At 49.4% G+C, this 16,717-nt stretch overlaps 1 protein-coding gene across 1 annotated transcript in view; it reads left to right on the top strand.

Annotated features, from left to right (window-relative positions):
• The first annotated feature begins 2,686 nt into the window (after positions 1-2,686).
• Positions 2,687-16,717, top strand: part of XKR4 (XK related 4) — a 231,546-nt gene continuing 217,515 nt past the window's right edge. Inside the window, exon 1 of the mRNA XM_056332369.1 lies at positions 2,687-3,632. Coding sequence (XP_056188344.1) covers positions 2,782-3,632 — 851 coding nt within the window. The 5' untranslated portion in view covers positions 2,687-2,781. The remainder of the gene's footprint in view (positions 3,633-16,717) is intronic.

The raw sequence follows: 16,717 nt of genomic DNA, 5'->3' as shown, positions 1-16,717 counted from the left end.
CTACCATGACCTCTGAGGATGATGTACAGCTAGACCGACACCATTTATGTTCTTAACTATCTACTGCATAGCTCAGAGGTACCTTCTGCCCTTTTAGTATGTCGGACCCTGATCTCTCCATTTTATTCCCTCCATCTTCAACCTGACATTTTAGAGTCACCCTCCTACACCAGCCCCAGCATCTTAGGTTAGGATTTTGGCTCTAGGAGCACGGTTGTTCCCCACCATCACTTGTGTATCACACTATAACCTCCACTACAAATTTGTAGCATCTTTTAGACCTGCGTATGCCAAACAGATTCAATTGAAGTAACTTAAAGTGCACACTAAAGATGTAACTATAAATAGAATAATATGGGAAACTTGTTGGTATATATAAACCACCAACTTGCAGATAAATTAGCTTCATTATTAAAGCACCTTCTCTGCTGACAAGGTAATCTTAAGTGAATCTATTGTGTTATATATAGGTGCTGACTGAATTATTAAAAGATACTTTAAAGAAAGAAGTAATTTGCATTAAAAGTCTAAGGCAATAAAGATCATATGGATAGTAATGAGAATGAAATTAATATGGGGTTACAAAAGGATTAGAAATAAAAGTACAACTATACCACTGTAGCCAAGATTGCAGAGCAAATGTGTATTATTTAAGAACCATTATGTGATGATGTAATTAAAGACTCTTGTAATGTGTGGTAACATGCAAAATAACAAGCTAAATTAGTTTACGTGTGCTCTCCGCCTTTCAAAGTTTGATTTTTGTGTGCTAGGTACTCTTTGAATAATACAGCATTCATGCTGTAGTGTTTTCTTGACATTTGGGGCATGTAACAGCAACAGCTAATTTCCAAAAGGCAACTTCATACTTACCATGTACATTTAACAGTTAGATGGCAGATTTTTCAGCTGTCCACATGGCTTCTCTTTCATCAATGAAGTTGACGGGGCTTTATTTAGTCACATATCTTAATGTCACAGTCCTACTGCCATTCCTATTAAGACATTCTAGCAACGTGGTTGAACCATCTCACCGTTCTATATTAAGGAGGGAAAGGGCATGCTTATAAAATACTCTGGAGGCGACAAAATAAATAAATTTTAGAGATCAGCCAGTTGCACATCCCGTACATCTGGAGACGCAGGAGGACAGAGAGGGCAGAAGGGCCAAGGGTGGGTGGCAAACGGCCCTCCTCGCCCGCACCCCGCGCCCTGTGCCCGGCGGCTCAGGTCGCGGCGTGGGTAACTCCCGCAGAACTCCCGGGTGACTCCCGGGGGCAGGCGGCCGGGTGTCTTCGGGGACCGGAGAGCCGCCGCGCACCCGCCGGGCTCCGGGGCCGGTGGCCGCCGCGGGCCGCCGGGGGGCTCCGGTCTCCACCGCACGGAGCCCGGGACGGCGCACCCCGGCCTCGGCCGCTCGCCGCACAAGCTGGAAACTGCCGGCGGGGCCACCCCCGCCACCGAGACAGCCGGGCGAGCTGCGCGGGTCGGCCGCGCTCCGCAGGGAGCCGGAGCTGCGGGGAAGGCGGCGGGGGGCGGGGGAAGGCATCGTGAGCTCGCCTAGGCGATTCGGTGCAGAAAACACGATTTCTCCGGGTGTTGGAACACAACGGCATCTCCTCACCTTCCCCCAAACGCCTCTAAGACCGCGTGAGTCACGGCACCACCCGAGAATTGCACCTCGCAGTCGCGTTACACAAAGTTCGGGGAACTACGGCAGCGCTTCCTACGGGACGGGCGGGGCAGCGGCCGCCCGCCCTGCGCCGGACCTGCCGGGCCGGGAGGCGAGCGCAGCTGAGCGGGCACCGGCTGCCGCTCCGCTCGCCGGGCGCTACGGCGGGGCACCAGCACCCGTACCGGCCCCCCGCCACCGCGCTGGTGCGGCGGCGGCTCCCCCCGCTCCGGGGATCCCCTCTCGCAGCCCCGTCCGCATCCGCCCGCGTCCCGCCTCTCCGGCCCCGCGCCGGGGGAGCACAGTCGCCCCGAACGGCGCCGAGGGCGGCGGCGGGCGGCAGCGGAGCCGCGCCCCTCCCGCTCCCCCGGCCCCGGGAGGCGCCGGCCACACCCCGCCGCTCCCCGCCGCCCCGCTGCCTCGCCCCGCGGCGCCACCACCTCCCCGGCGCCGCCGCGCCCACCTCCCCGGGTCGGGCAGCCGAGCCACCGCCTGCCCCCCGCCACCGCGGAGCCCTGCTCCGCACCCCCGGGCCCGCGCCGGGCCCTTCCCTCCCGGCCGCCGAGCGCCCCCTTCCCTCCCGGCCGCCGAGCGCCCCCTTCCCCGCCCCTGCGCCAGTGCCAGTGCTGGTGCCGGTGCCGGGCGGGGGGCGGCGGCAGCGAGGGAAGAGGGATGAGGTCATCCTCTTTCCCGGCGTCAGTCAGCTGGGTGGTGGCGGCGGCGGGTGCGGGCGGAGGCGGGCGGTGAGGCGGGGGCGGGATGCGCTGCTCCGGGCAGTGCTGCCCTGCCTGCTCCCGGCTCGGGCAGAGCGCGGCGGCAGCGGCGGCCCCGGCACCGCCGGCCCCCGCGGAGGCGGCGGGGCGGGCGAGCTGAGCGCGGCTCCCCGCAGGCAGGCGGCGCTGCGGCCGCGGCCGCCGCGGAGGAGCCGCCCGCGGGCGCGCAGCCCGGCGCTGAGCGGGGAAAGGGGACGCGGGGAGCGGCGGGTCCGCGGCGGCTGCGGCGGCGGAGGGCGGGAGGCAGGAGGCGGAGGAGGAGGAGCAGGGGGAGGCGCGGGATAAAGGAGCGCTCGCTGCTCCCGCTCGCTCTCCGGCGGGGCTGAGGGAGGCATCATGGCCGCGAAGTCGGACGGGCGGCGGAAGATGAAGAAGGGCGGCGAGGTGGCATTCACGCCGCTGCAGAACTCCGAGCACTCGGGCTCCGTGCAGGCGCTGGCCCCGGGGCTGCCCGCCGGCGCCGGGCCGGGCGCCGGCAGCGACGACGACGAGGCGCCCGGGGGCGGGTGCTGCAGCGGCGGCGGCGGCGGGGACGGCTCGGGCGGCGGCTCCCGCTGCTGCTGCTGCTGCTGCTGCGGCGGCGGCAGAGGAGGAGACGGCGGCGGGGGCGGCGGCGGGGGCTCCCGGGGCTCGGGCGGAGGCTCGTCCTCCTTGTGCCTGCGGCTGGGCAGGGAGCAGCGGCGCTACTCGCTGTGGGACTGCCTCTGGATCCTGGCCGCCCTGGCCGTGTACTTCGCGGACGTGGGCACCGACATCTGGCTGGCGGTCGACTACTACCTGCGGGGCCAGCGCTGGTGGTTCGGGCTCACCCTCTTCTTCGTGCTGCTGGGCTCCCTCTCCGTGCAGGTCTTCAGCTTCCGCTGGTTCGCGCACGACTTCAGCACCGAGGACAGCGCCGCCGCCGCCGCCGCCGCCGGGCACTGCCCCGCCGCCGAGAGCAAGCTGCTGGTGAGCAGCGGCTCGGCGGCCGCGGACATCGACGCCGCTCGCCCCTGCACGCCGCAGCGGCAGGCGTCCACCGCCAGCAAGAGCAACGCCACCAACAGCAGCAGCAACAGCAGCAGCAACGCCGCGGGCAGCGGCCCCGCCGGCCCCCGCGCCGGCACCGGCCGGTCGGCGTCCTGCGCCTTCTGCATCTGGCTCCTGCAGTCGCTCGTCCACATCCTGCAGCTCGGGCAGGTCTGGAGGTGAGCAGCCGGGCGGGGGCGGCGCGGGAGCCGGGGCCGGCTCCTCACGCCGCGGGGGAGGGAGCCCGGCCGCGGGCGGGACTGCGCACGGCGAGCGGCCGCCTGTCCCCCCCGGGGTCCCTCCCCGGGACGGCGCGCCGCGGCCCGCCGGGCCCTGAGGGGCCTCGGGGGCGGCCGGGCCCCGCGGGGCCGCCAGTGGCCCCGGGCGCGGAGTGACCCGCCCCGTCGCGGGGAGCCCCGCCGGGCCCCCGCGCGCCCTGTGCCGCCCCGGCTGGCGCCCACCCACGCGCCGCGAAGTGCCCTAAACTTCCCGGGAAACCGGTGCCGGGGGCCAAGTAGAAAAAGGGAACAGGCGGGAAGAGAGGGGAATGCCCCCACAGCGTGCGCCTCCCGGTCTCCTCGCGTGTGGGCAGGACGGCGCTGCCGCCCGCGGGGAGCTCCGCTGACGGCGGAGAGTTGTCCGTCCGGAAACTCCGTGCACGCCCCGTTGCCGTGTTGTGCTATTGACGTGTAAATAGGCTGCGCGCTGTCTGCGCCTTGCTACGCGTATGCGTCTTCTGCGTATGTGGTGTAGTAAAGGAAGGTCTTCCAAATCAAACTTTTGAGTCGCTGCTCTCGGGAACATCCGCAGGCGACATGGTGTGCCTTGCGGAGAGGACGTGCTGGAGCAGGTTGTGGAAGGCACGTGCTGAAAAGGGAGATGACATCACAGTTTGCAGAAGTAAGGTTTTCCTTTATTTTAAGCAATCCAGGAAAGATTTGTACGGACGCTGAATGCCCTGCAAATTCATTTAGTGCTGCCTGAAAAGTCCAGAGTTCCAAACGCATAGTGTACAAGGAGTTAAAATTCCCACATAAAATTGTGGAAGATAGATGCTGCGTGAAAGAAACTCATGCGGTGGGGCAGTGCACTAAAGCAACAGCTGAAAATCCTTCTGTGGTTTCTCAACTGATGAGTGGAAATGAATTCTTTCATGCCTCTCTTTTGGAAACACTGGGGTTTTTTCCACAACTATTTCATTAGAGAGTTTAATTTGTTGTTAGTCTAAACTTCTGACTCTGGCATTCTAAAACTCTGTTCCACCCTTTTGGACAGGGGCTGTCTTTTGCTCTGTATTAGTGCAGTATCCAGTACAGCTCGCTTCTGCTTGTGGCCTTTAAGCATCAAGGAATCCAAGTGCTGCTAGATAATAGATGGAAGAACTTGGGATGTCATAACTGTCTTTCTCTTTCCAGATTTTTTGGTTTGTTATAACAAGGACGTTTTTCTAAACCTGTGAAACTAACTCAAGGTTGCAGGTGTGCTTGATATTAACTATGACACAACTTGAGAGGGAAGCACAGCTTGGGGAAAAAAAAAGAAGTGCTGCTTTGTTCTAGATCTTGAATGCTCGTATGCTCCTGTGTGCTCTACCTCCACAGTTGAACACAAGTTAAGTTCAGGACTTTCTAAACAAAATGTTTTTATGTAATGTTTAGTCCCAGTCCTGCAGAGACAGAGAAGTACAATGGCTCAAACTGTACACAGAAACTCATGTTGATAATAATCCATAGAGAAGACAAACAGTGTGTATCATAGGAGTGACACAGAAGAGAGTTTTATGAAGTCTGGTGTCATGACTCGGTATTGGAAAACACAAAGAGCGGGACTTTGGGTGGAGCAGGGTGCGATCCAATATTGTATAGCACTTCTGTCAGATGAGGTGGCTGGGATTTAGACTCTCCAGCTGCTTGCTTTTTGATGAAGCACAATCTCTTTTAAAATAAGATTTGCTCCTTGCAGGAGCACCTAGTCCTCTATATTTAAAGCTAGCTGAGGCTCTTGATCATGTGTAGCTCTTCTTCATGTTTTATGTGTGGTAGCATGACTACCAGAATATTAAATTGACAAGGCGTGTTAGGACATTATTTATGTTTTATGTTGTTATGCTTTTTTCTCAGTGAAACAGAGCCATAGGATTGGTTGTCTGTCAGTAACTTGGTAATATTTATCTGCAGTTTTCCACAAACATACAAATTACATGGTCAGTTGTATGCAGTCTTGCATATCAGCACTTCATAACTGATTGAAGTCATTTCATTTTAATTCCCTAGGTATAGTCCTCATAAGGGAGAGCCCTTAGAGTCATCTAAAACTAATAATCAGCACCAAAAAGGAGAGGTCACATCAAACACTGAAAAACTCTGTACATAAGCATGGTGTCGGAACTAACACGATCTGTGGATATTTTCTGGAAAATAGTGTCTCTATTCGGACACTTAATAGTCCAAAACTTCTGCTCCGCAGTGTAACATTGGCGCTGGCCTGAGCAAACAACTCCTGAACACTTGGGCTGAAGGATGATCTGAAGTGTTTTCCAGTTGTATGTGTTTGGAGACTAACTCCTTTAATGTAGCTAAACAGACTGTGCCAGCTGTGTTAGCACCACACGTGCACATGTGCTGGGGGCACCGTCCCCACAGTTGACATAACCCATGTTACCCTTTGTTCTGTGCCTCTCTCTGTGTGTTTTCCTCTCAGCTTTCTGTTTTTCCTTCTCTTTTCATTTTGTCCCTGGCTAAAGTTCTCCTGCAGCCACATTTAAGTTTTTTGTTACTTATTGTATTGAATCCCTGACAAGCAAAAATGGCAGTAATATTTGTCATTTCTCTGTCAACAAGGAGCCCTTGGTATAAAGTATAAGAACTGAGGTTTTGCATAAGGGCAAGGATATCAGGGAATGAGGAGAGAGGTTTGCATGTGGCTGGTCCTTGATATATTGAGATTGGTGCTCATTTTGCTTTTGTTTAGTGTTTTTTTGTTCTCTGTCTCCTCTTAAAATGTTGAATTGTTTCATGAGGTCTTCAGTTTCCCATTAATTGTTCCATTGCCAAAGGGGGGAATTGTGTCAACTGCTTATTTAAGGAAGCCATCCTGAGGAATGTGGGGGTACAACCAGCAATCCCAATGTTTTTGGATTGAAAAAGAAAAAGTGTAAAAATGTGGGTTTAGTTATTATTTCTGTAAGGATGATTTTTAACAATTCATTGTCTTACATTAGAGATTAATTTTTCTTTACAAATATATTGAAAGCCAGATCATTGAAAATGATTATGTGTTAATTTTAACTAAAATGGGCTAATGGGAAATGAATGAGGTCTTTAATGTGGCATGGAACAATGCTGGAAATAGGCAATCTAAAATTACTAAACCCATTTTTTCCTGGTGTGTAAAGAGGAGCTCCAGGAGCATCTAAGCTGCCAATCAGTTCTGAAGAAAAAATTAATCTTTTTTTTTTTTTTTTTTAAATTGGTATAACAATTTTGGAATAACTTTTTGAAGACTGAATTCTTCCATTTTGAAGAATAAGGATGTAAATATCTTTTTTCAGGGGTTGGGTGTTCCTGATAACACTGTCCCTCAGTGAAAATTCTAGTGAAGTCTCTTGATGAGTTGCTTGCCACAGCTAAGTGCAGCAACTAGGCCTTTGTTGGCAGCTGATTCCATATTAAAATATGATGGCTGATGAGATTCTGCCTTCAGAGATACATACAGGTATGTTTCCATATCTGTACTTCCAGTGTATTCTACTTTTTATCAATATGTGGCCATGGAAGCCACACTATGGAGTCCTGTTCTCCCAAGTACGTGCTGTCTGATACACAGCTTTTTGTACTGGGGAGCACAAGGGGGATATAATGCACGGGGTCTTTCTATTCCATTGAAAGGAAAAAAAGGGAAGTGGATGCTTTAATTTTTAGTCTGTAAGGTCTCTGAAGAGGTGTATGGGCCACTAGGATGCAGATAAACTACTGCCCTTTGAGCCTGGCATGAAAGTATGTGACCATTGCCCTTGAGCATCCCTTTGATTCAATAAGCTTCCCAGGTTTACCCCTAGCTTTCAGATTTTGCAGTGGATAGCAAGACTTGGTGACTGGATGTAAGAGATAATAGAATTCACTTGGCATCTGTGGAGCAGGTTCATTTCATAGAATCATAGAATGATAGAATCATTTAGGTTGGAAAAGATCTTTAAGGTCATCAGATTCAACTGTTAGCCTAGCACTGCCAAGACCATCACTAATTCATGTCACTAAGCACCATATCTACATGTCTTTTCAATACCTCCAGGGATGGTGACCTAGCACTTTCCTGGGCAGTCTGTTCCAACACTTGACAACCCTTCCAGTAAAGAAATTTTTCCTACTATCCAATCTAAACCTCCCCTGGTGCAACTTGAGGACATTTCCTTGTGTCCTATCGCTTGTTACCTGGGAGAAGAGACTGACATGAATGACACCCACCTGGCTCCAACCTCCTTCCAGGTAGCTGTAGAGATCAATAACGTCTCCCCTGAGCCTCCTTTTCTTCAGGCCAAACAACCCCACTTCCCTCAGCTGCTTCTTGTAAGATGTCTTCTCCAGACCCTTCACCAGCTTTGCTGTACCTGCCTCAGCACATCAATGTCTTGCAGTGAGGGGCCCAAACCTGAACCTGTCAGCATTCGAGGTGCAGCCTCACCAGTGCCCAGTGCAGGGGGACATTCACTGCCCTGGTCCTGCTGGCCACACGGTTTCTGACTCAAGGCAGGATGCTGTTGGCCTTCCTGGCCACCTGGGCACACTGCTGCTCATGGTCTGTCAACCAACACCTCCAGGTCTTTTTCCACCAGGCAGCTTTCCAGCCACTCTTCCCCAAGCCTGTAGCGCTGTGTGGGTCTAGTGTGACCCAAGTGCAGGACCCAGCAGGGAATCTTGTTGAACCTCAAACAACTGGCCTCAGTGTGCCAATCTAGCCTATCCACATGCTCCTGCAGAGCCTTCTTGCCCTCATGCAGATCAACATTCTGTCCAACTTGGTGTTGTCTACAAACTGAAGGTGCACTCAATCCCCTCATCCAGATTTTTGACAAAGATATCAAACAGAACTGGCCTCAATACTGAGCCTTGGGGAACACCACGTGTGGCCAGCTGCCAGCTGGATGTAACTCCATTCACCACCGCCCCTTGGGCTCAGCCATCCAGCCAGCTTTTCTCCCAGTGAACAGTACACCCAGTCAGGCCATGAGCAGCCAGTGTTTCCAGGAGAAAGCTGTGGGACATGGTGTCAAAGGCTTTATTAAGGTGCAGGTAGACATCACCCACAGCCTTTCCCTCCACAACCAAGCGGGTCACCTTGTCACAGAAGGAGATCAGGTTAGTCAAGCATGACCTGTCTTTCATAAACCCATGCTGGCTGGGCCCCATTGCCTGGTTGTTTTCTATGTGCTGTGTGATGGCACCCTACATGATCTGCTCTATAACCTGCCCTGGCACTGAGGTCAGCCTGATAGCCCTGTGGTTCCCCAGATCCTCAATCTGGCCCTTCTTGTAGATGGGCGTCACATTTGCTAACTTCCAGTGAACTGGAACGTACCCGGTTAGCCAGGACTATTGATAAATGATGGAAAGTGGCTTGGTGAGCTCCTCCACCAGCTCCCTTAGTACACTTGTGCGGATCCCTTGTGTATGCCTAAGTGGTGTAGCTGGACACTGACTGGTCCTTTTGGATTATGGGGGCTTCATTCTGCTCCCTGTCCCTGTCTCCCAGCTCAGGGGGCTGGGTAACCGGAGAACAACTGGTCTTACGATTAAACACTAAGGCAAAGAAGGCATTAAGTATCTCAGCCTTTTCCTCATTCTTTGTCAGTATGTCCCCCTGCATTCAATAATGGATGGAGATTCTCCTTAGCCCTCTTTTGTTGCTAATGTGTTTATCGAAATTTTTTCAATTGTCTCTTATGGCAGTAGCCAGATTAAGTTCTGGCTGGGCTTTGGTGCTTCCAGTTATCTCCCTGTGTAACCTCACAATATCCTTGCACTCCTGAGTTGCCTGACCCTTCTTCCAAAGGTCATAAGTTCCAGCCAAAGCTCTCTGTTCAGCCAAAGTGGTCGTTTTCCTTGCTGGCTCATCTTCCAGCACACAGGGACGGCCTGCTCCTGTGCCTGTAAGGTGTCCTTCTTGAAAAATGCCCAGCCTTCCTGGACTCCTCTGCCCTTCAGGACTGCCTCCCATGGGACTCTGTAAACCAGACTCCTAAACAGGCCAAAGTCTGCCCACCAGAATTTCAAGGTGGAAGTTCCGCTGACCCCCCTCCTTACTTCAAGAATTGAAAACTATAATTTCATGATCACTGTGTCCAAGACGGCCTCCAGCCATCACATCACCCACAAGTCCTTCTCTGTTCACAAACAATGGGTCCAGCATGGTTCCTTGCCTAGTTGGCTTCCTCACCAGTTGTGTCAGGAAGTTAACTTCCAAAATTTCCAGAAACCTTCTAGACTGTTTGCTCTCTGCTGTATTGTGTTTCCAGGAGGCACCTGTTAAGTTGAAGACTCCCACAAAAACAAGGGCTGGCTATTGTGAGACTTCTCCCAGCTGCTTATAGAACATTTTGTCTGCTTCTTCATTGTGATTGGGTGGTCTATAATAGACTCCCACCATGACATCTGCCTTGTTGGCCCTCTCCCTGATTCTTACCTATCTTACTCAACCCCATCATCACCATCATTAAGGTTTAGACAGTCAAAACACTCCCTAACATACAGGGCTACCCCACCACCTCTCCTTCCTTGCCGATCCCTTCTGAAGAGTTTATAGCTATCCATTGCAGCACTCCAGTTGTGCGAGTCCTCCCACCGTGTTTCTGTGATGACACTTAAGTCATAGTTTTCCTGCCATGCAATGGCTTCCAGCTCCTCCTTTTTGTTGCCCATGCTGGGTGCATTGGTGTAGGTGCATTTCAGCTGACCTATTGATCCTTACCACCCTTCTGGGGAGAGAAGCCCTAATTCTTAAGTGGCCATTCTTAAGTGCTTCAGTGTTTTCTAAAACATCAATAACCCTTGCATCTTTGCTGCCACATGGATATCCATCCCCTACATCCACTGAGACACCAGACTGAAGGACCTCACCATGACACTGTCTCTCAAACATTGGTGTGCTGCCCCCTGCTTAACTCTAAGTAAGCCTGGTTTTATCCTTTTCCCTGTTCAAATTTAGTTTAAATCTCTTTCAGTGAGCCCTGCTAACTCTGTGCAAAGATCCTTTTCCCGCTTTGAGACAGGTGTACCCCATCTGTTGTCAGCAGGTCTGGTGGTGTACAAGCTGAACCATGATCAAGAAACCGCAAATTTGGCTGGTGACATCAGGTTCAGAGCAAGGTATTGATCTGCTGGCTCTTCCTCTTCCCTCATCGTTCCCTGCAGCTGGAAGGCTAGAGGAGATCACTGCTTGTGCTCCTGATCCCTTAACCAGTCATCCCAAGACCCTGAAGTCTCTCTTGATTGCCCTCAGGCTTGTTGCAACTTCATTGCTGCCTACCTGAAAAATTGATACTGGATAATGGTCTGAGGGCTGCACCAGGACAGGCAGCTTTCTCTTCCCACCTTTAGCCAGGCCTCCAGGGAGGCAGCAGACTTCCCTGGGTGGGTCCGCTCTGCACACCGGGCCGTCTCTTCCCTTCAGAGGGGAGTCTCCTCTGACAGTAACGCGTCTGTTTTTCTGTGTGGAAGCTGTTCTGACACGGGGCGTAGGCTGACAGCCTCAGCGACACCTCCCCGCTCGATGAACCCCCGTCTTCGTTACTGCTGGGTTCCACTTGCAGAGCCTTGACGCGCCATGCGTGGGCACCTGGGCCGCTGGGCCGGGCACAGAGGAGACATCGCGCTGCACCGGGCAGGGACCCGTCGCCATTCGCGCTCTCCCTTCAGTCAGTCACTGTGTCGGGCCACGCGGAGAGAGGACAGGGAACCCTCTGGATCACATGCCCTGGCTGCCCGTCAGGCCTGTCTGAGAGAGGGCAGGGGGTGATCCCAGCGGTGGGTCTCTCTCTCGTGCTCCCTGATCTCCTCGTGCTCCCCACCCCCCGCGGGGCTCTGTCACTAAGTGGGGGCTCCTCTCCCCGGGCGCACTCCCACAGCTGTGCCCGCTGCTGCGGCTGGTGCTGGTGTAAGAGCAGAGCCCGTCCGGCAGCCCGGCTCCCGGCTGGCAGCGTGTTCCCACCAGGGCTCTGCCTGGGCAGCTGCCTCAGCCGTGGGGGGTGCAGAGCTGAGAGAGGCCATGGCTTCCTGCCGGGTGGGTACCACCACTCCCTGGCTGAGCTGGCAGGGCTTCAGCAAACTGCCATGCAAAAGTGTTTTCCTTGGAAACTTTTTTTCTGGACGATATTCCTTTGGGATGGCAGGATTGGAGACCAATGCTACTGAAACTCAGGACCCATTGGTCCTGAGAGCCAGCCCTGAGAGAGGATGGGTTGTAGAAACTGGGCAGGCAAGAGTAGGAGACAGGAGGACTTGATGGTCCCCATCTTGTGCCATCTGGAAAGCAAGTAGCAGCTGCTTGAGACAACTGTTGTACCTTGTAGAGGAATGGGGTGAGCAGGCTGCCTTGGTGTGCATGGTGCTTGGAGATTCCCGTGGTGGCTGTCATTTTGTCTGAAAGGCTGCAGTCAAAGTGCCTGAAAGGGAACTGTCAAGTTTCTGTAGCCAGTAAAGCCAGAGGAAAGGTGAATTACTGGAAAGAAGAGGACTGGAAATTTCCCTGTAAAATTATTTCTGGGTAGCTGAGATGATACTGAGATGATTAAGTATATCCCATTACCAAGTGAGGAGTTTTGGCTGAGATTGGTAGCTGTGTGTCTACATAAAGAAGGAGACACCAGGTTAATTGCTGGCCCTTCCAGGTGGCACTTGTCCAGGGCAGATATCTATTCCAAAGTGGATCTGGTTCCATAAAAAGCTATGCAATGATTTAGCTATATCTGTTTATATGTAATACTAAGAAATTATTATCTTCCTTCTGTGTCCTGGTTCTTACTTGGGGAAAAAAAAAAAAATAAATTGGAGGAGGGTTATAGAAGTGATGCTGGATTCTGGAAGTAGCGTGAGTTGCAGTCACCCTGGTGCCCTGTGGAAATATTTTTCACGGGGCTCAATCATCCACCAGAGAAATTTCATTGCCCATGCTCATAAACTTTGCCTCTGCAATCAGCTAATGCTCTTAACAATTTCCAGAAAAAGAAGGGAAATGGTGTCTGCACTGTGTATGAGAAGTCCTTACAACTTCCTCAGCTGCTCACTATTAAGTATGACTGGGCCCCTAAGCTGGAACTGTGAGCAAGGTAGTGAGTGAGGTAGATCAAAGTAAGAAAAAATCAGCTCAACTCCATCCTGCAAAAAGGTTCATTTATTTTCGCACTTTTGCTCTACATAGTAGTTTTGACACTTTTGTTCAGTAGTGATGTAGGAGTTCAGTGTAGTTAGGTGGTCAATAATTCCAGCTGCCATTGGACTTCACACTGAGATGTGATAATATCTCAATCTGACACCAGTTTTTCTCACTGTTTTGAAATCTGTCAGATAATTTGTCACATTAAGTCCAAATTTATGAATCATAGCCATTTCCTAGACAAGATTATTGCATATCCTCCCCATCTGTCTCTTAGTGTAGCAAAATGCTACCACCCAGCAATACCGTATTTCTTTCATTGAGTTACCGCAGTGCTTGAGTTGAAGTCCTACTGGCTAACTATTTTGCTTGCTGTGTCTTTAGGACATGGGAAAGGTGATGGGCTGTCAGAAATGGGAATTGAAGGTTTTTTTTTTTTCCTCTCTGAAAGCAGGATTAGAAGGGGCAGCCCACCCTGTAGACAGCCTGACTACATTTAAACTTTTGCTAATACATTCAGTAGAATAAATATTCAATTTTTTTTCTTTTTTTTTTTTTGTGAAGACATGATATGCAGATGAAGGCTGTGCCTTTCAGAATTTTTTTTTGAAATACAAAAGTGAAGCTTTACCATGTCCTTAAAAATCTGTTACAAGTCTGCATACAAATCAAATTTGGTATTCAGTTTATTCTAATAACCTAAGCTACATGTAAAAGATGCTGATGTACTTTAGAAGAAAGATACTGTACTTTAATAATTAACAAGGGTTCTCTCTATAGGGAATATTTATCAGTTATGTAAGTTTTCAGATTTTTCAAAGGACTGTGTAAGCACTAAAATTTCTGATTGCTCAATTGGCTTAGTAGGAGAAGTAATATTTCATACACAGAATGCTTTCTAGAAACTTACATATGGGAAAAATTTGTATCTGGCTTTTTCCAAACTATGTGGAAAATCTATATGATTTTAAGGATTTGTGTTTCAGAGCATTTTGTGTCAGCACGTATAGATATTATTCTAGAGTTCTCTGATGCCATGCAGGAATATACATACCATGAATTCAAATAAATGTTTCACATTATAATTTGTTTCTAAATGTTGAAAACATTCAGAAAGTTCTTGCAACGATATGAGGTTTATTGACTAAAATTTCTGTGTTACTTGCATCAGGGAAAGTATTTAGTGCTGAAAGGTCAGTCTGCACGTCCACATCTCCTGTGGGAAAGCAAGAAAGTATAACATCACATCATGATCTTCATCTATAGCTTCAGTTATCCTGCTCCATATCTTTAGGTTATTTCCATCACAGTTTACTTTGTTCAGAAGAGTACGCTCCTTGTACTAAGGAGTCCTTGCATTAAGGACTAAGCTGGCTTAGTCCTTAATATTTGTCCATAAGGACTGACTTGGCTACAAAGACGCAAAAGTTATCATAAAATTAAAATTAAATCAGTTCCTTTGTCACTTCTCACAGTGTTAGCTTATTCTTCCATCTCTCTGTTCTAATTAAGTGGCTTTCAATATACAGCAGATTAATCACAACAGTGACTTATAGTTTCAGTAAACAGGTTGTTTGGGAGGAATTCATCAGGCACAGACAAAATCAATAGCTCTTTTGCTTGTATTTCAAGGTACAGTAGAAATTTGTGGTTGCTGAAGTATATTTACAAAGTAGTGCTATTTTTGTCCATTTTAGCACAGCCATCAATTGTATACATTCTTATCAAGTAGGCATACAGGAGTAGAAGTGGCAAACTTTATAAAAAGTACTGGTTTGATTTGCCTGATTTTTAAAATGAAAGGCAGCTGATGTAAAAGAGAACATGAGGAACAACTGAGGGAGCATATAAAGGGAACAGGTTCTGAAAAGACACAGGAATACCAGTTAATCATCATACACTATGTACCTAACTCCAGCTTTATTTCCCTTCAGCCACTGACCAAAGAGAGATTACTTGAATAATTTTCTAAGTGACTGCTTGAGAGACTGGAGGAAGATTCAGGAAAAAAGAAGAGTTGTATGTCTGGAAAAACTTACAGCAAAAATAGATACAGAGAGAAAACATTAGATAAACTCTGATTGCAGTGAGTCATCTCAGCAATGATAAATACGAATGTGAGGTATCAGTTGGACATCAGTTTACAGGGAGAAGAGTACTCTTAAGTATCTTTTCATAAATTTTAGAATTAAAAAATAATAGGTCTTGGGTGTATTTTTTTTCACGAGATTTTACCTGAATTTTCTGACAACTGTGACCTGAATTATTGCTTCCCTGTGGGCTCTGATTGCTGAAGTGGTTTCTTGTCACTCTCCCTCTCATTCTGTTTCTCTCCCTGAATAGCTGAAATGAGTAATAATGTATTTTCCCCCCCAAGATAAAATAATTGCTATTCTATGTTATTATTTTTATTACTTTTCCTTTGACAACATGCTTGTGCTGTTCACTACGTTCATCGTATACGATTTGTATGGCACGCCATAGAAATCTTTTTGATTGGCAGGGATAATCAGAGGGAGTGGTTAACGCTATCAGTTACAAATGATTTGATATCATGAGTTGGAGCAAATGGAGTGAGACTATTTTGTGGGGTGCTTTCAAAGGAAGTTTGGCAGCCAATGATGTGACAACAAAAGTAACTTGTTCTTCTAAAACTGGAAGGTGTGACATAGACAAGGCTAATGTACCAAGGACTGGTACCAGTTGCTTTAGAGAAAGATGCAGATGTTTTATGGTGAATAAAAAGTAAATTAACCTACAGATGGAAGGGCAGTTTCCCTTATCTCTATCAGCTGCTGTATATCAGATTGATTTCTGCCCTCAAGAATGAAGGTTAGCAGTGCCACAGTTTCCAACATTACTCACTTTAATGGATGTTTTCCTGTAAACATCTGATCTATTATAGGATCCTGACAACTCCTCTGAGTGTTGTTTTTCCACGTGGGATGCATAGGATCAGTAGACGGTTTCCAGCAAGTCCAAGGAAAGTACCTTTTAATATCAAGCACTAGACTTCAGCTCTCTATAGAGGGATCTATACATGCATAGAAAAAAAAAATGCCACTGTGCTACTTTCATGGTTTAATAATGGCTAGTGTGGAACGGTAAGCTTGGTTATTAAAAATGTGTGGCTTTTTTATCTTAAGATATCTTAAGAGTATGGGTGGAGTTGTGTATCGTTATTTTTCTTCAACCTTAATCTTTATATGCTCACTTTATCTAGAAATCTTTCTAAGAGCCAGATCTAAAATAGGACTTAGCTCTGCAAAGGAGAATTTAGATGTTCTTCAGGCATACAGACCTGAAAATATAATCTAGAAACTTGGGCTCAACAGCCTTGTTAGGAAGTTTCTAGAGCAACTTAAACATAAGGGACCATAATTTTCAACCTGAAAGTGTCCTAGAGGCTTTTATTTCTGTGTTTTAGACATTTCCAGAACCTCTCCAGCACACACAGACTGAGTCCCTATTTCTCATTTAAATCCATTGCAAACCAGGGGCTAGGCTGGAGTGGCATCAAAACCCCTTAGTGGATCCAGTTGGCAAGCATTGTTTAAACCTCCTTTATGAGCAATGATGAGCTTAGAACCCCAACAAGTATTACTGACCCTGATTGTTTTATAGAACTGGAGAAATATCCCTTGTGATTAGAGTATTTGCTCAGGTTTTAGGAAATCCGAGCCCACTGCCCTGTGCTGCGAGGACACCTGAGCTGTGAGGGCTCACATCCTGTCTCCTTGAGTGCTTTGTGCACGGAGGCTTAGGCAAGACTGGATGGGGACATTTACTGTCCTTCCTGCTGGAGCTGTGTTATCATGCTGACAGAAGTGTCATGTTTGTGAAGCCAGAGGGGAAGACTTAATACTTAAGGCGTTCAAACGGGACCAAATACAGATTT

The sequence above is a fragment of the Falco biarmicus genome, chromosome 3 (genome assembly GCF_023638135.1).
Source record: "Falco biarmicus isolate bFalBia1 chromosome 3, bFalBia1.pri, whole genome shotgun sequence".
In the NCBI taxonomy this organism is placed as follows: Eukaryota; Metazoa; Chordata; class Aves; order Falconiformes; family Falconidae; genus Falco; species Falco biarmicus.
The sequence above is the reverse complement of the archived record's forward strand: the minus strand, read 5'-3'. Positions and strand labels throughout refer to the sequence as shown.